Genomic DNA, 24,778 nt, shown 5'->3' with positions numbered 1-24,778 from the left:
CATATAGCTCTACAGGCTTGCATCCCACCTCAGCTACCATAAGAGATCTGTGCTTGCTAGCCCAGACGACGTTCCTGAGCTCAGAACTAACCCTGTAGTGCCCTGACTCTCCTTCTAGGACTCCTTCCCTTGGCTGAGACTTTTCCCTTTTCCTTTTGAGACAGTTTCTTTCTTGAGTTGAGGCTGAGAATTCCAGGCCAGACCTGGACACACACCGCCTGCTATGACCCATAGTGTAGGCTTCTCCCCCTCTCCCTTATTTGTAGCCTGCTGGAGCCACTTAGTTCAGCCGGTTTGCCTGGAAAGTGGGTCTGGGACCCTGCTGGCTCCCCTCCCCCGCCACCCATGCTGTGCAGCTACAGCTACAGGGCCCACAAGGGGAGCAACCTGCGGGCCACTGGGCAGCTACAGCACACCTGCACTCCTGGCTCTAGAAAGGTGGAGGCAGGAGGTCATAAGTTCAAGGTCATCCTCAGCTACACTTTGTTCAGGGCCAGGCTGGGATATACCACACTTGTCTCAATGAAGATGATTTTAGGTCAGCAACTGGAGTCATGGCGGCCTCAGCCTGGGTGGGCTCCCAGCACTGCCACCCATGTCGCCGGGAAAGGGTGGCTGTTCACAGGGCTGAAGAAAACCCTGTGACAGTGGACATCATCAGAGGCATCTGAAACCCACGGAAGACCCCAGCACCACCAAGACAGAAAAGTGCAGGGAGGAGGCAGGCACTCAGCTGGAGACAGTGGCTTGCCTTTCCTGCTGACAGGAAATCTCAGCACCACAATGAAACCAAGATTGTCAGAAGAGGCAATACATGTTATGCTATAGATCAGATGTCTCAAATAAGGATGTCAGTAGTTTGTGTTAACATATACCAGCAGTGCTTACTTCCTTCGGGCCAAAGTGAACTAAGAACTGGAGTTCCTAGAACCCCTGTGAGTGAAAATTCCTGAAAAGAAGCCACGTCTTCTTTTCACAAGCCTTTATTCACAAGCCCTGTGAATAAAACCCCTGGAAGGACTTCCTGTGTATCTGCAGAGACCGACAGGCCAGTTGGAATTTCAGTGCTGAGGAGAGGTTGGGATTTTGTAGTTCAGAGGGTAATTGCTTCCCTGCGGTTATATCAACTGTCTAGGAAGGTGTTTTGCTGTATTCACAATTGTTCACTGCTGTCCCAGCAGGTGCTGGCAGGAGAGTGTTGTCATTTCTATAGCCCCCCAAACCTGCTTTCTGTATGTAAATGTTTGCCACCTCCTCACCTGCCCAAAACAAGGTAAATAGAGTGATGGAGATTTTTTTGAGATTATCCTGTTGAAAAGCCAGAGGGCCAGGGGATAAGCCTTTTCTTAATCAGGAAGGGGAGAGGCTTTGGAGGAATGAAGAGCTAGAGGCTGTGCTGTAGGAGAGCAGAGCAGAGCTGAGAGGGACCACACAGTGGAGTCTCAGAGGCAGGCTGCATCTGGTTGGCTAGTTGAGGGACTGTGCCCAGCAGAAAGGCTAGCAGGCTTATACTACACAGAGTCTCAATGTCTTTACTATTAAACCCCGACTGGCACCCCCAAAGCCCACACGATATACATGGCTAATTCTACCTTCTGGAACAGCCACCCCTGTCCAACTCCGTATGGGAACTAACATTTAGAACACTAGCTTCCACAAACCACGGTTAGAATATCATCAGATACCATCTTAGGGCTATAAACATAGCTTCCTCCATTTCTTCATACCTGCCTTTCAGGTGTATCCACCAATGTTGCCTTGATTTATGACTTTGTTCTGTAAACCTAAAAATTCTGTGAAAGGACTTCTACACTAGAAGACAGAATTTGGAGTGACATAACTGTGTTCCCAGGCCACAGGTCTCTGGAAATGGCTTCAGAATGAACTGGCCCTTATCCCTGTTCATTCACTAAGACAGGGCTGTGAACCAGGAGATGGTGCAGCACACCTTAAATCCCAGCACCTGGAGCCAGAGGCAGGGAGATTTCTGAGTTTGAGGCCAGTCTGGTCTACAGAGCAAGTTCCAGGACATCAGGACTACACAGAGAAACCCTGTTTTGAAAGACAAAACGAAAACAACAAAAGAGATGATTGCTGTGATTTTTACATTGAAACCTCTCAGTCCAAAGCCTGGGCAGCCAAGGCTCCAAAGAGAGGAAAGGAAAAAAAGAGGCACAGAACCACCTGGGTGGGCACGGTGGCTCGGCTGGTGATTTCAGCATTCAGGAGGCTGAACCGAGAGGATGCCCAGAGAATGAGACTGCCCTGTGAATGGGGTTTCTTTTCTTATTGCTGTGACTAAATATCTGAAAACAATGTGGGGGGAGGGGTGGGGAGTGTTGGTAATTCCAACTTACATTTTGAAGTGATAATTCTTTCTCAGCGGGGACCAGCATTCACCTCAGGAAGCAAACAGGAAGTGGGGCCTGGCTGTAAAGCCTTAAGGCTCTGTCAATGAAACACTCTCTCCAGAGACTCCCACTCCTAATGGTTCCATATTCTTTCCCAACATCGTCAGCAGCCAGGACCCGATGTTCAAACACAGACAGATGCATGAACACAAGGCTTCCGCCTGAAACTCTAGAACACTACTCTAAGTAATCAGTCATCCGGAACGAAGCTGGAGAACACCCAGCCTATTTCTTAATAGTTGTTAAAACAAAAGTTACACCAGGAGTGCTTCCCCCTCCCCCATGCAGAAGGCCCTGGATTCCACCCCTCCACATACACTGCAAAGCAAAAAGATAAAATATTCCACAGCACCGTGATAAACCCCTAAAATACCGATCTGCTATTAAAAAACGATCGTTTCTAGTTCTGGCCTCCTGTGATCATATCATGCTATGAGCAAAAGTGGGCCGCCTCCAAAACCCAAACCCTTCCCCGGGCCAAGAGACTTATCTCAGTAACTGTGGCCCATAGCTCAGTCTCTGGGTGTGTTTGCTGGCTGTGGCTCTATCCTTTCTGAAGGCACACCACTGTTTTGGGCAAAGCAGAGGCAACTAAGAATTTCTCTCCACTTAGTTTTAGCCAAAATTGTAAATAAATCTACTGTCCTATTTTATATAAATATATTATTTTATTTTTCACTTTCTGTGGGCAAGTGTTCTAACCCAAAGCCAGACCTTGTGGCAGGGGCCTCTGGGAAGACTGTCCATGAATGGACAATTCTTGATGGGTTACTTGGATGTGTCATTTCTAGAGTTGATGCTAAATGGCTTACTAGCCTTGGACAAAGGGGTGTCAAGAGGCAGAAAAGATGAACTGCCTAGCAACTTGGACAAGCTGATCTAACTAGAAGATTCTAGCCAAGCTGCCTAGAAGAGCCAGAGACCAGCCAGGCTGCCTGGAAGAGCCAGAGACCAGCCAGGCTGCCTGAAAGAGCCAGAGACCAGCCAGGCTGCCTGAAAGAGCCAGAGACCAGCCAGGCTGCTTGGAAGAGCCAGAGACCAGCCAGGCTGCCTGAAAGAACTAGAGACCAGCCAGGCTGCCTGGAAGAGCCAGAGACGAGCCAAGCTGTCTGAAAGAGACTTAGATCAACCGAGCTGCCAGGAAAGAGATTCTCAACACTTGAGTTGCATGCAGACTGTGCAGTGCGCCCCAGGTTCCCAGCTTTTGTGAGCTGTCACTCATGCTAGGGAAGGCTATGGTGATGTCTCTGAGAAACTTCTGCTCCTATAAGTAACCACAATAAAACTGACTGACCAGGTTGGGCTCTGGTGGGCTTCTTTCTTTGGTCTGTCATCAGTTCCTATCTGGCGTGAGGCAATGTGTGTTCACAACTCCTCACAAACAGTGTCACACGACAGACTGTATGTTAAGTACAGACATAAACTGGACTCTAGAGGATTGTAATTAAGTGTTATCTATACTTTCCAGAATTTTTAAACTCAAGAAATATGATTTTGTTTAGTTTTTTTCCTTGTGCCCAGCCTAAAGTAGGCACAAATACATTTAAAAGGCATGAAGAACACACAGGTGCACCATCACTGAAGCTCTGAGCAGTTACAACCTCTAAGCCATACTGGGAGGTCTGTGAACTGATATGTTATGAAAAGGATTTATATCTAATTTATAGCTGGCTATAAAAAAAAAAAAAAAAAAAAAAAAGGAGGGCTAGCTAGGCAGTGGTGGCGCACACCTTTAATCCCAGCACTTGGGAGGCAGAGGCAGGTGGATTTCTGAGTTCAAGGTCAGCCTGGTCTACAGAGTGAGTTCCAGGACAGCCAGGGCTACACAGAGAAACTCTGTCTCGAAAAACAAAACAAAACAAAACAAAACAAAAACAAACAAAACAAAAAAAAGGGGGTGGGGGACTATTTGTATTCTAAGAACAAAATTTATGCACATATAGGAAACCAGAATTTAGAAACTTCATGCTTAGAACAAAGCTTTGTCAGATGGTCATGGCAGAGGCAGCCGGTCTCCCCAGCAGTAACCACAGCTGGGTTATCCAGGCCTCACCTGCCCTCAGGCAGGCAGCCCCCATCAAGCTCAGTGACTTGTACACACAGGCAGGTAGTAGGGTCGGTACCTGTGGGCCGGAGAGGGTTCAGTAGGAACAGGAGGGGAATGGGAGGGCATTGGGAAATGAATTCCATCAAAACAGCCTATGAAACTATCAAAGAAAAAATTTTTAAAAAGTTAAAAACTGGCCTTCTCTTAATAAAACATACACACACACACACCATTCCTGGATTTAAATTAAAGAACAGAGGTTTTTACAGAGCAAGAAAAGCTCTTGTGGGTTTCTGTTTTTTTCTTTTCCTTAGAGAAATTAAATCTTAAGAAAATCACTATATTGGGGCTGGAGAGATGGACCAGCGGTTAAGAGCACTGACTGTTCTTCCAGAAGTCCTGAGTTCATTTCCCAGCAACTACATGGTAGCTCACAGCCATCTGTAATGGGGTCTGATGCCCTCTTCTGGACAGTGTATGTGTATAAAATAAATCTTAAAAAAAAAGTTATAGTTAAATATCTTTTTTAAGGCTGGCTTAAAAAATCTCTCTCTCTCTCTCTCTCTCTCTCTCTCTCTGTCTCTCTCTCTCTCTCTGTGTGTGTGTGTGTGTCTCTGTCTCTCTCGCATCATGTACAACAGGTTGGTCTGATACCCATAGTGACAGGGCACTGGGCACTTCAACAGATCTGGGCCAAAGTATGCCACAAAAATCACACCATGCAATAGATCTCACACAGAGATTTATTGGGAGGACCATGGATTGAAAGGCCACTCAGAGTGGTTCAGGGGAGAGCGAGAGAGCGAGAGAGAGAGAACACATAGATTAAGGTAGGGGGACCTTTTAAAGGGCATTTGGAGGAAAAATATGATTTCTAACCCATGGGGCCATAAAAGGGCATTAAATTCCCTGGATCTGGAGTTACAGATGGCTGTAAGATACTACTTAGTGTGTTAGGATACAGGCATTCTGCTGGCCTGCCCTCTAGGGCCTGGCAATTACTTGTGAGTGTCCTGCTGCTACCAGGTGCACAGGTGTGTGCGGCATACAAAAGGACCCACTGGCCATGCAGCAGCTCTGTCTGTTCTCAGTGTCCCCTCTGTTTTCTGCAGGCACCCCCTTTCTCTCTCTGCTCCCATCTGCCTCCTCCCCCCAAAAGCCTTTTACATGGAGCGCTGCATAGCATAATTTCTCAAGGACACACTGTGGCACAGGCATGACAAAGGTCCCCTCCTCATCCCGTTATATTTTATAACAATGTGGGTGCAGGGAACCAAACTTGGGCCCCCTTCAAGCAGAACAAGTGTTCTTGGCCACTGGCCCACCTTTCCAGTTCCCAACACTCTTAAATGTATTCTGAGGGAATGGAGCTTTGAGAACTAATGACCCAGAAAAAAGCTAGCACACTTGGTTAGACACTAAGGGCTGTGGAGACTTGGAATGTTGCAGACGCAGAGCTCAGGTCTCTACGGACTGCCTTTAGTTCAGTATCAGAATTCATCTCCACACCTCTGACTTAACATCCTTTAAACTATCAGGTGAAAAGCAGAAAAGCTAAGGACAACATCTGATAGCCTCTACCCTTAGTGGCGATCTTGGCCTGACGTCACCTGGCTCCCCATGCTCCCACTGACTTCTGAAACATGCCTTGCTCTATAGCTTTCTTGTTCTGTGGCAATCAAAGTCCATCCAATTGCTTCTGGTGTTGGAACACGTCATTCACAGCAACCCAAGCCTGTGCTTCGGGCCATGGCCACTCACACTTGGCTCAGAATAAACTCTAATTCCCTTTGAAGCAAGAGCTGTGTGTTGCATTGTCTGCTTGTTTTAGAGTAATTTCAATGTTAACTATGCCCTGTCTATAATTGCACAGGAGTGTAACTTTGTTCTATGATGTATCACTTTAGGTGGACTCCAGGGAAACTCCAGGTCCACCTATTTACTCCTCATCACCAGGACAGACTGAAACCCAGAATGGCTCATCAGTAAGACCCTCAGACACATCTCTGTGCAGATGGAAATGCAGTGAGCTGGCATTCTTTGACTGCTATGGATTGCTTGCTCCAGTAGGTGGCGATGTTCGCTAGCTTCCAACGATGGCCCTGTGCCACTGCTCTGACCCTCTAGAACAAGCAAGCAGCTTAGGTCCTTTTTAATACCTTTTTAAATACCTCAGTTTCCCTGATGGACTCCATGCAGCAGTGCAGTACAAGGTATTTGGATGTCACAGAGTCACAAATCCCTTGGGGTTGAGAAATGTACATGAAACCAGGGCAATTTTAACAGAGCTTAAATAACCAAAAACCTGTTGTCAGACTGGAGACCTTTGGGACAAAGAAGACCTCCCCGCCTTCCACCAGCAAGAAGCTGGTGCTTGTAGGACTCCAGGAAGAGAACGAAGAGACTCCCACCAGCTGCCATGCTTACAAAAGCCCGCACAAAACACTGGACAAAGCGCACACTTAGTTCCGGATTCCAAAGTGACCACTAGACTCAGGATGCACCTACCAGACCCCCAAAACCATCCTGGCGATTTCAAGGTCCACCCCCTACCCCACCTCCATAATTAATCCCGAATAAATCTGTCTTTTACTTAGGGGCCCATGGGCAAATCTGCACATGCTATTTCCTGGCCTTTGCTCTGTCCTTTCTAAACCTGGTAGCTTGGTTTGGGGAATAGAGGCAGAAGGAAAATTTCTCTAACCCCCACCCCAGGTTTTGATCGAAACTGTAAATAAACTCAAGAATGTATAAAACTCAGGACTACACAGAGAAAGCCTGTCTCGAAAAAAAAAAAAAACAAACAAAAAAAGAGAATGTATAAAACTGTCTTCTTTTAACCCCATACAGGCAGGTGTCACAGTCAAGCATTTCGGGTGGAGAGCTCCATGGCAGCTTGGTCACCAACCTGCAGGCTGCTACCATGCCTTCCTGGAAAGCAAGAAGAAATGTGCAACCTCCCTGCAGGGACTGTTCGCATCGCTGTGCTCACCGGTCTCTGCTTAAACTCTGCCAAGGAGTAACCTGGTGCTCAACAACAGGTTCTGGGGGTTTGTGCTTATGTGCTTTGTCCTCTGTTCCTGTACAGAGTAATTCAGAATCCTGTTGGTCACTGTGTGATTCCTCAGTCTCCTTCAACTAGAAAAGCTGCTTTCACTGCAGGCCTGCTGGAATACTGGAACAAAATGTTGCCTATTTAAGCCCAATAAGAGCTTTAAGATTTATTTATTTTTATTTTAGGGTTCTTTGTCTGCAAGTATGTCTATGGACCAAATGTATGCAGTACCACTGGAGTCCATGGGAGGGCACCATATCCTCTGGCGCTGGAGTTAACAGATAGTTATGAGTTGCCCTGTGCTGGGAACTGAACCTGAGTCCTCTGCAAGAGCAGCTGGTGCTCGTAATCACAGAGACATCTCTTGAGCCTCAACTAAGAGGTGAAAGCAGGCAGATCAAAAGTTCAAAGCTATTCTGGGCAACTCAGCGAGACCTTGTCTCAAAATAAGAATTTTAAAGTGACTTGGTATATAGCTCAGTAGTCCTGGCTAATCCCAAGCAACACAGAAACAGGAAAGCCAGCCCTGGGCATGGTGGCCAATGAGCCAAGCCCTGAGGAGACTGAAGCAGGAAGATTCTGGGTTTAAAGCTAACTTGAGCTACACAGCGAGACCATTTTTCAGAAAACAGAGGCCAGGAGGAAAGAGAACAGACAGATGGATAAAGAAAAATGTAGTGAAAATCATAGCCCTAAGAAAAAATAAATGATGACTTTTGCAGGAAGACAGAGGAAATCGTGTTAGCAAAATAAGACAAATATTGTGAGCTTTCTATCTGTATGCATGCACCTATGCGTGTATATATGCGTGTGAATGTGCATGAGTGTGTCATGAAGCCAGAATGAGATTGTAAGAGGGTTAGACAATCCTAAGGGAGGTGGGAGGTAGAGAGGAGGATGGGACATAAGCATTCTTGGATTGCAGCATCTTCCATGTGAGTGTAATAGTACAGAGGTTCCTCCATCTTACATGTGAGTGTGACAGGACAGGACAGGGGTTCTTCAATCTTACATGTGAATGTGACAGGGCAGGACAGGGCAGGGATTCCTCCATCTCACATGTGAGTGTGACAGGACAGGACAGGGGTTCTTCCATCTTCCATGTGAGTGTCACAGGGCTGGACAGGGCAGGGGTTCCTCCATCTTCCATGTGAGTGTGACAGGGCAGGACAGGGCAGGGGTTCCTCCATCTTAGATGTGAGTGTGACAGGGCAGGACAGGACAGGGGTTCCTACATCTTACATGAGTGTGACAGGGTAGGGCAGGGGTTCCTCCATCTTGTATTCTTGCTCAGGCCATTTCAGATTTAACTAGAATCTGATCTCCTTGATGGAGAATTCTCTGGAAAACTGCCCAGCTCTATTCCAGGACCAGAGGCCAAGATGCCCCCACCTAACTCACCTTAGCTCCTGTTCAACTGCTTGCTTGTGCAAACCTCCCCCTGAAGCTGCGGAGACAACGAGATGTAGCTTTTGCCTTCAAAAGCCCCTTGGTCTAAATACTCTGGGCTACTCTTAGGTTCTGAATACCTGAGTGTAGTACCAGGGGCTGGAATAGACTTTCAGGTGTGTTAGCATTCTGTCTAAACTCCACCCCCACAGTTACTTGGCAACAGCCAGGTATGCTCCTCCCCACAATTACCAGACAACAGCCAAGTAGGCCTGGCCTACTACCTCCTCTCTTTCTTGAACTCTTGCTCTCTCTTGATCTCCTGTGCTCTTGCCTGCTTGCTCCCCCTCTGTCCCCTTGTCCCTCCCCCCCTCCCCTTCCCCCTCTCTTCATGTGCTCATGGCCGGCCTCTACTTCTTTTCCCTTCCCTTCTTCTCTCCTGACCTCTCCCCTCCCCTCCCCTCTTCTTCCTCCTCCTCCTCTTCCTCCTATTCCTCTTCCTCCTCCTCTTCTTCTTCCTCTTCCCCCCATTCTCTCTGCCTCTCCGTCTCTCTCTGCCTCTACTACCCTCTTAACTCCCCTCCCCATACCCTGAATAAACTCTAGTCTATGCTATACCATCATGTGGCTGGTCCCTCAGGGGAAGGGATGCCTCCATGGGCCAGCTGAGACATCCCTTTGCCCCATACCTTTACCACACACACCCACAGAACATATTCTCTTTCTCTTTTTATAAACACATCAAGGCCGGGCAGTGGTGGCACACGCCTTTAATCCTAGCACTTGGGAGGCAGAGACAGGTGGATTTCTGAGTTCTCTGGAGTCAAAGAATACTGTATATCGATTAGTGCTTAAACTGAAGCTTTTGGTTAAAAGAACAGCCACGGACTTACTCAATATTAGCAACTGTAGAGCAGTGATGTCCTAAGTGTGTCATGGCTTTTTTTTTTTTTTTTTTTTTTTTTTTTTAGATAGAGCCTTACTAAGTAGCCATGGAATTTACTGCTGTGTGGCCAGGAACACATAGCAATTCAATTCCCCTGCCTCAGCAGTTTAATTTTAGTATTCTGGTCTTCAAGTACTGTGATTATAAGCATGAACCACTAATCTGGGTAAGTTTTACTGTTTCTAGAATTTTTGAATTTTCTTATGAACACACATTGATTTTATATTAGGTCAAGAGAAAGTTTTAAGGAAAGCTTCCTGGGAGGAAAAAGATTCGCGATTCAGAGATATCCATATCCAGCAATCAGTATGGCATCTCACAGACTCTCCAGCAGGCATGCAGCTCTAATATGACACAATAAACCCGACCCAAGCCTGCCTGATCTTCACTAATGGAAGAGAACACAGGCAAAGCTAAGATGTGACTCTGGGTAAGATTTATTAGCAACACGGGCACTCTTACAGACAGACTACAGGACTACTGACCTTTTCCAATAGTCTCACATACACACCTGCAGGTCTTTCTGGTCCTTTTTGCTTTCCAGGTTGGGTGTTCTTGTTACAAAGTCATTCAGCATACTGTTGAGAGACAATCAATTTCAGGTCAAAATGTTACAGAAATAAAATAAAATGTATTCCTATAGAAAACACTGTATCTGTGTGAAGGTAGAGAATCCATACCTGAGAAGCAGAAAGTATCCAGGGGGAGCCAGGTTCAGCTGCACAGCCTCCTTCAGAACGCCCAGGAGTGAAGGGAAGGCCTCCTGCAGTTCTGGTGTGGAGAGCCTGTTTGAAAAACAAAACCAGGGAAACAGGAGCCTAAGCTGATGAATGGAAGCACCTGTACTTAGAAGCACATTTCAGATGCAGGGGAGCACCTGGGAGAACAGCGCAGCTGACTGGCCTCGTGGTTGCCTGGTTTAGTTTATTACAGTCTGTGCAAGCTTGGGTTTAGTACTGGGGCAAGCATCTGCAATTGGGGTACTCTGGGTTTCACTGTCTGTAAAATAAAAGCCTCAGCCAGCTGGTCAACTTTCATTTTGGCCATACTTGCTTGCCCAGCATTGAGGACAGCATGCATCATGGGTGGTAAAGACACAGCAGAAAGGAAGTGAAACACGCCAGTGCACTGCCCAGGGCAGCTTTCCGGTCAGGTCTCTACAGCAGCGAGGACAGTGCTGACATCTCAGCTGTGTAGCCAGGCACTGCAGCACAGTTTGCTAAAGCACAGATGCAGTCAGAGGGCCCCAGGCCCACACCCTGGTGCCTACCTTCCTGCCTCTTGTTCCACCTTGGTGGCCCCTCCTCTGCAGCAGGAGGATGATAAAAACACCCTGAAGCTGCTGGGCAGCTCAGAGCCCTAAAAGCCACAGAGGTCAGCTGGTGTCACAAGAGCACTGGCTATCCCAAAGAGTGGTGTGACTAGCCCAGAGGTCTGCAAAGATGCTCTGAGTAAAGACTGACACTAATTTAAATTTAATGTCAGCCCAGTGACTGCTGGGATTACAGTCCTCAGTTTACCTGTTTGTGGCTACAGACTGTGAAGAGGAGGAATAGCTGTTAACTGTGTGAACCAGGGAGACTTCAAGGGTTGTCAGATTTACTATGAGCCCCAACTTGAACCCCCAACCCCAATAGGTGTCAAGCACATGGCCTCCAGATGGCAGTGCTGTTTGGGGAGGCTGTGGAATTGTGGGAGTAGGAGGCGTGGCTGCCTGAGGTGCCCCTCCATTCCTCACTTACACCAACACAAGTGGCCCTATTCAAGCCGTGGCAGGAGTACAGCTACAGGGGCCCCGGCAAGTGCTCTGTGCATTTGGGGGAATCCCCTGTGCATCAGCTACAGCCCAGACTGAGATTCAGCTGGATAAACCATTTCTTCTTTCTCTACAAGGGGCCTTTACACTTTCCTAGTTACATGCAGGTCTCTTAAAGCCAATTTCATATAAATCTGAACCTTTCAAAGCTTAAAAGGCCTCAGGTACAGCTTCACTGGCATGAAGCCTTGAATGTGCAGTGCATGGACTTTAAAAAGTACAGATGATGAGACCACACCCGTGCTGGCAGGGAGTGAAGACACTTAAGCTCTCTGAACTAAAGCTAAGTTGTTCCTCACAGTCCCTGCCAATGCAGGAGACACCATTACCTTTGGATGAAAGCATAGCAGAACTGCAACACAGGAATGTCCACCAGGGGAGACTTCTGAAAAGGAAGGCAACACAAGTCACTGCAGGCTGGTAGGAAGGGAAGGAAGGTAACCCCAGTCACTGCAGGCTGGTAGGAAGGGAAGGAAGGTAACCCCAGTCACTGCAGGCTGGTGGGAAGGGAAAGAAGGTAACCCCAGTCACTGCAGGCTGGTAGGAAGGGAAAGAGGGTAATCCCACTCATTGCAAGTGGGTAGGAAGGGAGACTGTCAAAGAACTCAATAGAAAACTCAACAGGGCTGCAGCTGCTAAGGTTTGACTGAACATCCCCCCAGCCCATGTTATACACACTGGTCCCCAAAAGTGAAGTGCTGTCTGGGAATCCGTGGGACCTTTGTGGGGTGGATGAGGCCTCTCATTAGAGACAGACCTTTGGAGGTCATATCCTGGCCCCTGGAAAGGCTTCCCTGGTCTCTTTTTCCTGGTCTGCTGTGACATGAACAGTCTCTCTCTACACATGCTCCTGCTGCTACTATGAGCTGAGCGGCCCTGCCAGGCCTCTCTTGCCACAATGGACAGAGCCTCAGAAGCCATTAGCAGATACATATGTCTTCCCTTCCTCAAGTTGTCCTTCTCTCTGATAGGAACTGTGATTACGTGACAGAGTCTCTTTTGTGATAAAAAACACACTAGCAACACTAGTGTATACCTGGACAACCATGTCTGTGAGGTCCCAACTTCCGGAACAGAAAGCAAGCTGGGGTGAATGTAGATCCTCATAGTGCACAGAATGGCCTCTTGGCAAGGCGAGGATCTAGTCCTTGCCTAGCTCAGAGTTCCTTAAGTTCTGACTAGCTGGAGTTATAGGGAAAAAACAAAACAAAACATTCCAGATACATTTTTCCTTTTAGGAAGCTATTTATAGAAGTTATACTAAAATAATCAGAGAAATACCAAACTTCAATCAGACAGATAAAAACTGGTTTCTTTCTCACACTCTCTAATCAAAAAGTTACAGTTTTCTGCAGACTTTCTAGTAACTTGAAGAAACACAACCCAAAGGGGATGCACTGGCTACACATGCATGTGCTTCTCCAGAACACAGCCCTGGCATCTATGGAAGCAGGGCTAGCCTGACAAGGACCCCTAGGAAGGGCCACTTCCTGCCCCTCAGAGTCCTCAGTCCATGCTTCTCTCGATGGCCAGCCTACTGTAACGAAGTCTAGGTACAGCAACAGGTGGAGAATGACAACCAGCGTACTGGGAGACCCACAGGAGAGCTCCACAAGCATGGAAATGTGTGAGACCCACGGGAGAGCTCCACAGCGTGGGAGACCCACAGGAGAGCTCCACAAACAAGCGTGGAAAGTGTGGTTTATGTCCTTGGACCTGGTGCCTTGCACTTGGCTGATTCTCTAATCCACCTCTCAATATGTTTACGATGACTCTGAGTTCATGTATGTGCAGTACATGTGCATGCAGTCTGTGTGTATGTGTTCAGTCTGTATGCATGCAGTTCATGTGTGTGCAGAGTTTGTGTGCATGACTAAAGCTGGTCTTGATAAGGACTCAGCAGGTAGAATCTTACTAGACCTGTCAAGAGCTCCACCCCCCTTCAGTCCTGCCACTCCATGCTCTGGGCCCCTAAAGTCTGCCCTCAGAGGGAGAGACAGTGGCGGAGAAGGAGCCGTCACCTGGAGTTCGCTTTAGCTCCTTTAATGGGCACAGAAGTCAGACACTGGGTCTGACCTGCAACCCTGGAACTCAAGTCTCCAACCTTGCAGCTGACAACGTCATACAGATGACATCTGAACTAGAGGAGAGAAGCCCTAGCTCCTAGCTGCTGGCCTCACCACTGACTCTGTAAATACATGGCTTTGTGACTTCCCTTCATCCTGTGACCATACAACCATGGGACCTTTTCAGTGGACATGTCCTTCAGGGTAATTTCAGTTTGTCTTCTCAGACCATGGTCACTCAAGCTTGGCCCAGACAAGCTGCTTGTTTCCTGCGAGCAGAGCTGATTTACAGCCGTCCTCTAAAACTGACTGCCTCATGGCGGCCTGTGCACTCCATCTCTCAAGCTGACTGCTTCATGGCAGCCTGTGCACTCCATCTCTCAAGCTGACTGCTTCATGGCGGCCCGTGCAATCTGTCCTCTCAAGCTGACTGCCTCATGGCGGCCTGTGCACTCCATCTCTCAAGCTGACTGCTTCATGGCGGCCTGTGCACTCCATCTCTCAAGCTGACTGCCTCATGGCGGCCTGTGCACTCCATCTCTCAAGCTGACTGCCTCATGGCGGCCTGTGCACTCCATCTCTCAAGTTGACTGCTTCATGGCGGCCTGTGCAATCTGTCCTCTCAAGCTGACTGCCTCATGGCGGCCTGTGCACTCCATCTCTCAAGCTGACTGCCTCATGGCAGCCTGTGCACTCCATCTCTCAAGCTGACTGCTTCATGGCGGCCCGTGCAATCCGTCCTCTCAAGCTGACTGCCTCATGGCGGCCTGTGCACTCCATCTCTCAAGCTGACTGCTTCATGGCAGCCCGTGCAATCCGTCCTCTCAAGCTGACTGCCTCATGGCGGCCCATGCAATCCATCTCTTCCTTCCCTGACTGCCTCCATAAGTTCTGTCATCTGACTGTAACTGACCCTTGACACACTCTCGTGGCCAACTGTTGACTTTGTACAAACAGGGCCGTTAGCACAACAGTCTCTTCTAGCGGCCCTCTCTCTCACACAAGAAACTTGAGTCATCACTAGGCAACCTGTGTCACTAGGATGATCTCTGAAGCTCCCACTAGTGACGACAGGGAAAGCTCCAGGCCTCCAAAAGAATGAATGTTTATCCCTGGTGGTCTCTATACCTGACTTCCTATGGAACTTTCCCATAGAGCTGAGGACTGTTAGTGCTCCCACGTGTGTGCCTTCTACAACTCAGAAAGGTCTCTCTGGGACATATGGCTACCCCTTTGGAAAATATGGGTATCCCTTTTGGGACATATGGGTATCCCTTTGGGACATATGGCTACCCCTTTGGGAAATATGGGCACCCCTTTGGGACATATGGGCACCCCTTTGGGACATATGGGCACCCCTTTTGAAGTATGACCACAGAAAAGCTGGCCTCTATTTCTCTGTGGGAAGGTCAGGCTAACTTCTATGAACACGAAGCGAAGCGCAAGTCCAGCAGGCCTAATCCCCTGAGCTGACCCCTCCTGCCTGCTCCTCTGTGACCTCTGACCTTCATCTGTAGTCAACCACACACACCAAAGTGGAACTGAGCCCAGCACCTCCCCCTGCCAGGGTGGCTGCTGAATCCCACAGGGCTGTGCCCCTGACAGAGTCTGGCTTTGTTTACTTTCTGCACCTCTCAGGCTGTGGAGTTCCTGAAGGCAGGTGTCATTTCCTCTTTCTAGAAGGTGCTAAGAGTTGAGTACCAGGCACTGTGTGTAACCTCAGAAACAGGTAAGCTGACCTCAGGTAGCTCCCACTAACAGCACCCAAAGTCTGAAGGCATCCTTTAACACATAGCAACAGGGCTTCTTTACAGCCCAAAGAATTCTCTCTTTCCCACCAGGTCACAACTAATAGGAAGCAGCACCAGGAAGGACACCTGCCACCCGCCTGTAGATCTCCCAGGGTGTGCCCCCCTCCCCAGGGTACCTCACCTCATCCCCTTTGATCTGCGCTGGTCTCTTCACCACCTCCTTCACCAGCTGCAGCACTGAGTCTGTCTGCAGGGCGCTGAGAGCACAGACCAGGTCAACAAGGGTGTGCTGGGACACGCCTGCCACAGGGACCATCTGCCCAGAAGAAAAGAGTTCCTTGAAAGCTTACAGGTGAAGTTAAAGCAAAACAGCACACACACAGCTTTCCACGGTGGCTGTCCCTGGAGAAGGAAGTCTGATGTGATCGTAGTGTGCATGGAGGTATGTCCATGTCTGGGCGAGTGTGTGCATGTGTGTGGAGGCCTGAGGTTGAGGCTGCCTGTTCCCCTCTACCTTTCATCTTTCCTTATCTTGTGAGTGCGTGTGCGGAGGTTAGAGGGCCGTCTGTGGGGATCAGCAGGCCCGCCTGCGTGTGCACACTGAGCGAGCTCTCTCTGCCTCCTTCTCACCTTGGTCTTGTTGTGGCGCCGTATCTGCTTTCTGCTCCACACTGTAGCAACCGCAGCTATCAGCTGAACCCCGAGATGGCCTGTCAAGGGGTTCAGCAAGTCTAAAATTTTTTGTCTTATGGTCTGGTAAAAAGAAAACCAAGAGTTATTTGAAAAAAAAAAAAAAAAACACAGAGTAGTGTCAGGCGGCACCTGAGGCACACTCAGAACTGCAGCAGCGCATGCCACAGCACTACTGCATGGACTGGGGCAGAGGAGGGGCTGAGACCCCTCAGAGCTGGATGTGAGATTGGTCATGTCACCCCTGGCAGAGGGAAGGCACAGTGAGTGGCCTGGATGGGGACACAGCTTGATGAGTTGCTTGACAGAGTCTAGAGATGGTAAGTATTACTGAGGGGTTGATTGAACCTGACCACGGGTGTTTGTGTGTCTGTACCTGTGTGTGTGTGTGTGTGTGTGTGTGTACCTCTGTGAGTGTACCTGTGTGTGTATATATAGCTCTCTGTGTGTATTTGTGTGTATACCACTGTGTGTGCATTCCTGTGTGTATATACCTCTGTGTGTGTACCCCTGCATATGTATACCTGTCTACTTGTGTGTATGTCTTTGTGTGCATACCTGTGTGTATATATATGTGCATGCCTCTGTGTGCATGTGTACCTACATATGCGACTGGCCTGGAACTCACTGTGCAGATCTGTCTGGTCTCTGACATGCAGCAATGCTATTCTTCTGAGTGCTGGGAGTACAGGCATGCGCTACCACACCTGGCATACAGAGACACAGGAAAGGACGCAGCCAGAGAGAGAAGCGGCAAGGTGATACTCAGCTGAGATCCCAGCACTCAGGAGGCTGAGGCAGGTGCAGTTTAAGTTTCTGTGAACACACAAACCAACAGACCCAAGAAAGGCCTCACCTTGGTGGTTTTAAAGTAGACAGAAGATGATCCTTTTGTGGCTCCCAGGAGATCCACTGGTCTCTTCTGAGTTTCTTCCTTTCTGAGAACATTCCAGATAAGGGCCATGGTGTTCACTATTCGAGGCAGCTCTTCCAAAATGGCGTTCTTGGCATTTCTCAGATTGATTGGATCACTTACGGCAGCAGTCTGAAAGTTCAAATGGGTGTAGGAGACTCACTGTCCCAGCCAAGTCCCCTCTCACCTGGGGATGGTGCTGCTGCTGGGGTGGAGGGTGGGCCACCGCCCATGTGGTAGTCTGAAAGTGACATCTGTCACTGTATGTATCAACCCATTGCTTGTTTTCAGACAGAGTTGACATAAAACTTTACATAAACTTTTTTAAGATAGGAACTCTCTCATGTAGTTCTTGCTGTCCTAGAACTCACTATATAGATCAGGCTGGCCTCAAACTCACAGAGATGCCTCTGCCTCTGGAGGACTAGTAGTAAAGGCGTGGTCACTATGCCCAGCTTAAATAAACTTTTTAAAATCAATCAAAACAGTAGGTATACTTTCTCTGTGTAGCTCTGGCTGTCCTGGAACTCACTCTGTAGACCAGGCTGGCCTCGAACTCAGAAATCCGCCTGCCTCTGCCTCCCAAGTGCTGGGATTAAAGGCGTGTGCCACCACCGCCCAGCTGTGTTTTGTTTTTTAAGAGAGGATCTCATGTCATCCAGTCTCAAACTTGCTACTTAACTTAGCCAACGATGACCCTGAACTCTGATCCTCTTCCCTGCACACTGAGTGCTGGTAGTCTGACAGGCATGCATCACCACCCAGGTGTCCTAAGACTTAGCTAGGCAGGGTGGAGCAGCCACCTCAGATTTCACAAGCATCATATCACATCAGGAGGTAAAAAAAAAAAATCACTTAGACTAAGATGAATACACGGCAAGGTTTAATGAGCAAAAAGGGTGTTTGTGTGAAAGCGTGAGGACAGGTGTTCAAATCCCTAGCATCCATTAAAAAAGTTGGGCATAGCTTTGTATGCTTATATCTTCAGTATTGGAGAGGAACAGGCAGATCCTGGGAGCTCACCAGCCAGCTGGCCAGACTAGCCAAAGCAGACAGCTTCTGCTTAGTGAGACCTTGTCTTACGGCAAGAAGGTAGAGAGCAATAGAGGAACGGCTTAAATATTCCTCTGGTCTCTATTGGCATGTATACCTGTGTGTGCAACGCACGCACGCGCGCGCACACACACACGTATGTTAAATAAGCCTAAAAATCAATCAATCTGCTTTCTATCTTACCATTATTGCCAGCTGAAACAGTGGGCAAAGGTTGAAGGAACTCACAAACATTTGTTTCTTGTGTATACACATCTATGTTTGTACACACATTTGCATATCTTGCATGTATTTGCATCTTATACACATGTGTAGAACTCATATATTTATATTCTCCTTTGCATCTCATATATATTTGCATGACACTTGCATCATTCATATATCATTATATACTTAACACAGTCACTGCCCAGTAAAGACAAAAACAAGCAATTTGCTTCAGATTCTAGGGGGAATATGTACCTTTTTATGTTGAACAGGCTGTTCCAAAAGACAAAAATGGCTAATGGTCGTAAGACCTTCCAGGAGAGTGAGTGGGTAATCTGGAGGAATATTTTCCTTCTTTGAGGTTGTGCTGTGGAGAAGAGATGAGAAACTATTAAATAAAGTAATGGGGGTGAGAGGGTGACCTGATTTGTTCCCAGAACCAACTTAGAAGAAAAAAAGAATGGCATCCCATCTTGTCCTTTAAAACACACACGTTAGAAGAATATTTAAAAATGAGAAACTGGTCTTGAGAATCTAATGGAGAGGCTATGAAGGTTCCAGTATGACGTAAACACAGAACAGAGTGGCTGTGTTTGATTGACTGTGCTCCTGAAATTAAAGCACAGGCATCTTGGGTATCGCTTTATATTACAAAGTCACTAAAGACAAAAGTGTTTTATTGTTACTCTAAAGCTGGTTCTGGTTTTGTTTATTTCTATTTTGCAAAGCTAACAGAGTTAACTAATTGGCTGGCACCTCTGAGAAGGCCTGGGTCGCTGTGTTTGTTTATCTACACAGGGCGTCAACTAGCACAGAGCCCACCCACTATGTACAATATATGTGTGTGAGGCCATCCAGATGACCTTGGGTGCTGTTTTGATGCAGTACTGGGGACTAGACTCCATGGGTTTATAAACACTAGCAGGCAAGCACTCTACCAGACATGTGGGGTTAAAGTCAAAGGATCTAAACACATATACTCCTGCAGATGACACTCCCCAGCCTTCTGAAGGGGTTTGATTATATTTCAATTAGTAGCGTTGGCAACAGAGACATTAATTACAAAATCTGCCAATAAAAACATCAAGTTCAGCATACCTGATGGTGAGCTTGACAGATTCACTTTCATACTGCTTGACCAGATCATCCAAATTTTTGCAAATCTGGATAACAAAGGGTGTCACTGTCCAGCCCAGAGACTTTCCAAAGTACGGCAAGGAATGTGTGACCAGGCTCACCCAGGCGGGGTGCATGCCGTAGCCATAGGCGGGCTGCAGCCCTCTCACCACAGCTGAGACCAGAAGGCCCTGGGAGGTGAGGGGGTGGGGCTGCACGTACTGCATGGCACCGATGGCCTGCTGAAAGTTAAGAGCCCTCTGCCACTCTCGGGACAGGGCTGGCTGACTCTCAGCCTCCTCCTGACCCTGGCCCAGGTGGTGCTCCAGAACGATGAGGGCCTGCAGCAGCTTGAGAAGCTCAATCTGCAGTGGGTGTTCACTCCAGATTTGGTCCTGCCCCAGATTGATGAGGCTCTCCTCAAAGAAGCTGTCCTCCATAAGAACCCTGCCCCCTCGGTCAGCGGTGGCCAGGCCATAGCGCTTCTGGCTGGTGTACATGGACGCGGACAGCGAGAGCAGGACAAACTCCTGGACCTTGCACCTCTGCAGCAGGCTGTGGATGAACTCCACATTCTTGCCCTCGGAGGCCTTGGCCATGGAGACCAGCTGGGTTGTGATTCTAATGAGAACCTCCACGCTCTTGACCTGCACATCCCGGTTGCCGAGGATGTCCCTGTGGCAGACCTTCAGGTAGCAGGGGTAGTAGGACCGGAGGAAGCTCAGGCAGAGGTAGGTAAGGAGTTCAATCAACAGGGAGTGGGGGCAGACATTGGGGGCCTGGGTCTGCAGCTTGCCATAAAAGCTCTGGCCAATGAGGGCCTCCTGGTGGCGTGCGAGGAGGTTGGAGATTAGGTTCAGGTGCGCAGTGGAGCTGGTGTCTATGCCTGTCCTGGACACAGCCTCAATGAACTCCTTGGGGTTGGTCTTAAGCACAGCTTCCAGCACAGAGAAGGAGTACAGGACCCTCTGGGAGTCGTAGGGCTGCAGGTAGAGCAAAATGTGTTTGAACAAGGCCTCGACCGTCTCCTGCTTCTCCCTCTGCTGCTTTGACAGCCTCGATGTGGTGATGGCTTGGAGCTCCACATCAGCCTCCTCATCACTGGAAAATGACTCTGAAGCCTGCGTCTTGTCAGAGTCTGCTCGCACCAGGCTTAACCTGGCATTGGACCTGGGGCTTTCTGGTTGGAAGGCTGCCAGCAAGGCTGCACGCTTGGAGTATGCCCTGCCCCCAATGGGGATGGGAGCACAGCAGTTCTCCTCGTGGCTCAGGTCCTGCAGGTCATGGGAGGGAGATGAGAAAGTGGATGTGTTTTCACTGTCAGTGTGGCCAGAGCTCGTGTCTGCAGACTCTGTGTGCTCACTGCTATCCCCACCACCAGAGGTCATCCTTTCTGGAAGGTCCACGTAGTAGGGCAGGTCTTCCTCGCTCAGATCACTTCTTGGTGGGCATTTCTCTGGTTCCTTCTCTACTTCAGCCCAGATGGCTTCACGGTCCACTGTGGTGAACTGGCCTCGAGGGAGGTGCTCCTCAGGGGCACCCTCTTGCAGCTCAGACTCACCACATGCCTCTTTGAATGTGGGCTTCTTCCTGTTAAACCAGCGGTATAAGTCCTCTGGAAATCACAAAATGACAAAGGACGTTAGACCAGAATTGCTAGAGATGACAAATTAGCTCTGAGGTGATCTTTGGCTTAAAGGAGACAATGGCCACTGGAACTACACCCAAGTCTAGATTGTATCATGGGCAAAACAGAGACACAACAATGTAAATATGTCCTTTAGCTGGGAGGGGTATCTCAGTTGGGAGAGTGTTAGCTTAGAGTGTAGAAGGTCCTGGGTTCGATCTTCAACACCACATAAAGCTGGGTGCTGGCACACATGGGCACCTCGGCCCTTAGGAATATTCAGGGATTGTGAGTATTAGTGACACTATCATGCGCTTGTGATATCAACTTCCGGTTTATTTTCCTTGAGACAAAGTCCTGTTCTACAGCTCAGCCTGTCCTCTAACTACCCATTCCTGAGGGCTGGGCTGGAGTCAGGGGCCCCCACGGCTTCAGCTTTGTCTTTATCATAATTCTGAGAGGAGGCACTTTGGAAATTGTAAATGATTTTTTTCTAGGAATTCCCTCTTTGGAAACACACTCCACAGACACATCAGCAGGTTTCAATGCTGTGAGGACCGGGCACACGCCGAAACAGGATGTGGAGAAAATAGAGCCACAGCGAGGGTGCAGGGAGCAGTTAGGTGCACACCTGTAACAGACACACTGCTGGGTCAAGATGCATGTGTCAGTACCCATGACTATGAGGTATGTACAGGAGAAGTGAGAGGGAACATGCAGATACACAACAGCTGTACAAAGTGAGTCCACTGGAGAAAGCACTCAGTTCACACAGCTGTAAACAAGACAGGGAAGGGAATCTGCCACCCGCCAGCAGTGCCCAGATCACAGCTGGTACTGTCGGGACCTCCGTGTGATGCCTTTACTTCTGAAGTTTTTGGAGGGTTTTTTCTTTTCTTTTTTTTTCTTTTTTGAATGTGCATGTGTGCATTCATGGTGTTTCTGCATGTGCATATGTACTGTATGCAGATGTGTGTGGGTATATGTGTGTGCATGTGTGGAGGCCTGAGGCTGGTGTCTGAGGCAGGGTCTCTTAGATGTCTGAGCTCAGCACTCTCAGATATGGCTAGTCTTCCGAGGCAGCTCGCTCCAGGACTGTCTTTTCAGTGCTGGACACCCATTTGGCATTCATGTATGCCAGCTCCTCAGCCCTGTGCCACCTCGCTTCGCTTAGCGCTTTAATCAGGAACTTGCTAAATGGCCCAGGCTTTCTCGAGGTGATGCTCCCCAGTCCAAGCCTCCTGAGTGCTGGAATCATAGGTGCGAGCTGCTATGCCCCGCTACTACCTAAAGTTTAAAACAGACACAGTAACACTTCTGCAATAAGAAAACATATGGCACTTTTAAATATCAACTCTCTCTTCAGTTTTATTTACATTGGTGTTCTGCCTCCATGGGTCTGTATGAGTGCATCAGATCCCATGGAACTGGAATTACAGTCAATTGCCAACTGCCATGTGGGTGCTAGGATTTAAACCTGGGTCCTTTGGAAGAGCAATCAGTGCTCTCAACCCTGAGCCATCTCTCCAGTTCCTCAATTCTCTTTTTAAAAAAGGTAAAAATTGGAAGATTTTGATACTATGAAAATTCTTGGCTAAGTAGCTTTCAACAAGTCTATGCCATGAACACATTCAGGATAAGGAGAGGAAGGAAAAGCAGAAACCAGAGATGGACAACCTACAAACCAAAGACGCACAGCCTGTGAGCACACAGTCCACCACAACACAGACATGGCAGGGAAGGCGACACCTCCCTGTCTTCATATTGCAAGGTGCAAGCTGCACCAGCACCAGGAAGGAAATGGGAAGTATGAGGCAGTGCAGAGACAGAATCTCAAGAATCACAGAGTGAGGCTTTTTTTTTAAAGGAGGAAGAGGATGGGCGGGAGCTGGCTGGCAAGATAGCTTGCTTGCCACAAAGCATAATGGCCTGAGTTCCATCCTTAAAACATAGACAGTGAGAGAGGAAAGTCCTCTGCACAGGTGCCATGGCACGCATGTGCTCAGTGTGTGTGTGTGTGTGTGTGTGTACACACATCTGCACAGGTGCCATGGCACGCATGTGCTCAGTGTGTGTGTGTGTGTGTACACACACATCTGCACAGGTGCCATGGCACGCATGTGCTCAGTGTGTGTGTGTGTGTGTGTGTGTACACACACATCTGCACAGGTGCCATGGCACGCATGTGCTCAGTGTGTGTGTGTGTGTGTGTGTGTACACACATGTGCACAGGTGCCATGGCATGCACGTGTCTGTACCATATGTGTATGTGTGGCACACATCTACGTCACACACATGCCGTGCAGAGCTTAATGAGAAGGTGTACAGTTCTCTAATCATCTCTTTCCTAAGACCTGGAATAATAGTTCAGTCTCGAGAAGGCGGCCAGCTTTTCCTCTCTCAGGAAGAACCTTGCAGAGGAGGCCATGTCTTTCCCTCCACCCACCTCAGGGTGGCACTGTTTCTCTCTGTAAGATCAGGACAGACATAAAGGACAATGGACCAGATTCCACAGGAACGTGACGTTTTTAGTTATCTGAAAGTATCCCAGATTTGGGGTACAAATCTACGCAGAGAGGCACCAGGAATCTCAATTAACAACGGTGCCTACACACGGCATCACCCCTCTGCTGAGCAAGGGACACTGGTAAGGGTGTTCTACACACAGGGATTGTTCCCTCCAGGGACACAATAGAGCATCCCTGTGTGTAAATGTAGGACTTGAAAAGATGTACCACTGGGAGGTAAGTTCACATGCTGACAGGATGCAGTGTGGACTTTAAATGTGCATGTACACCAAGAGGGGTTAGACATCATAACTCACCTCACCGTCTCTTTTACAGTGACATTTAGAATCTACTCCCACAGAGGTAAAGCAGGAACAGAGGTGGCTGCCAGAGGCCGAGTGAGGAGGGCAAGGGGACATGCTGGCCAGAGGGCATGAAGACTCTTACCCAAGAGGGGTGAGGTTTTAGTTTCAGCAAGGTGACTATAGCTAATAGTAATAATATATACTGCATGTTTCAAATATTTCCTCTCAATAACAAAGCACTGACTTTTTAGTGAAAACAGCAACCCACACCTACTAGTTCAAAGTGCTAGTTCCTGTGGCACTTAAAATGTCACCATCCCCATCAGCTTCCAAGGTACAGTTGCTCGTGTGAGCAGTGTGCATTCTCAGTAGTGTGGTGCTGGCCTTCCCCTCTGCCCCCACCCTCGCTGCAACTGTGAGGCTGCTCACCGGCTGAGTTCTCCTGCTTGAGGCACTGGATGGAGGTCCTCTGGGTTTTGGGCTGGAGCAGCAGCAAGAGCATGGGTTCGAGGATGCGTGCCACATCCCCAAGGGACAGTGCTCGCACCAGCCAGCCCTGGGCTGCTGCACTGATAGCACCGTCTGTGCAAGCCAGGCTATCCAGGACGACAAACAAGGACCTGTGGGGAGAGATGTCAACAAGTCCCCACTCTGCCGACCCTGCACACCAGGCACCATGGCCTGCAGTGAGCTCCTGTTGTTGAACCAGACACTCCAGGAAGCTTCATCATGCTGGCCTTACACACCAAGTGAGTGACAGGCTGTGTGCCTAGCTTCATGGTTGTGCTTTTTTAGAGACACAGTGGGCTCATGGCAAAGACAAAGCAGAGTCTAATATACCAACGAATACATCTTAAGTACTCAGGTGGTGATGTAGCA

General features: G+C 48.6%; 1 protein-coding gene across 4 annotated transcripts in view; it reads right to left on the bottom strand.

Annotated features, from left to right (window-relative positions):
- The window catches only part of Dop1b (DOP1 leucine zipper like protein B), a 107,994-nt gene that overhangs the window by 22,634 nt on the left and 60,582 nt on the right, over positions 1-24,778 (bottom strand). For all 4 annotated transcript variants that reach the window (XR_004607983.2, XM_034515384.2, XM_034515385.2 and 1 more), the window contains 9 exons: positions 24,329-24,519; positions 19,443-21,075; positions 18,600-18,711; positions 17,028-17,216; positions 16,112-16,234; positions 15,663-15,797; positions 11,994-12,049; positions 10,529-10,633; positions 10,360-10,426 (listed from right to left, as the gene is read on the bottom strand). Coding sequence is in view for 3 of the 4 variants with exons in the window: in XM_034515384.2 (XP_034371275.1) it covers positions 10,360-10,426; positions 10,529-10,633; positions 11,994-12,049; positions 15,663-15,797; positions 16,112-16,234; positions 17,028-17,216; positions 18,600-18,711; positions 19,443-21,075; positions 24,329-24,519 (2,611 nt within the window). In the remaining variant the exon portion in view is untranslated. The remainder of the gene's footprint in view (positions 1-10,359; positions 10,427-10,528; positions 10,634-11,993; positions 12,050-15,662; positions 15,798-16,111; positions 16,235-17,027; positions 17,217-18,599; positions 18,712-19,442; positions 21,076-24,328; positions 24,520-24,778) is intronic.

Source organism: Arvicanthis niloticus, chromosome 12, assembly GCF_011762505.2.
Source record: "Arvicanthis niloticus isolate mArvNil1 chromosome 12, mArvNil1.pat.X, whole genome shotgun sequence".
Lineage (NCBI taxonomy): Eukaryota > Metazoa > Chordata > Mammalia > Rodentia > Muridae > Arvicanthis > Arvicanthis niloticus.
This window is presented reverse-complemented; position numbering and strand designations above follow the sequence as displayed.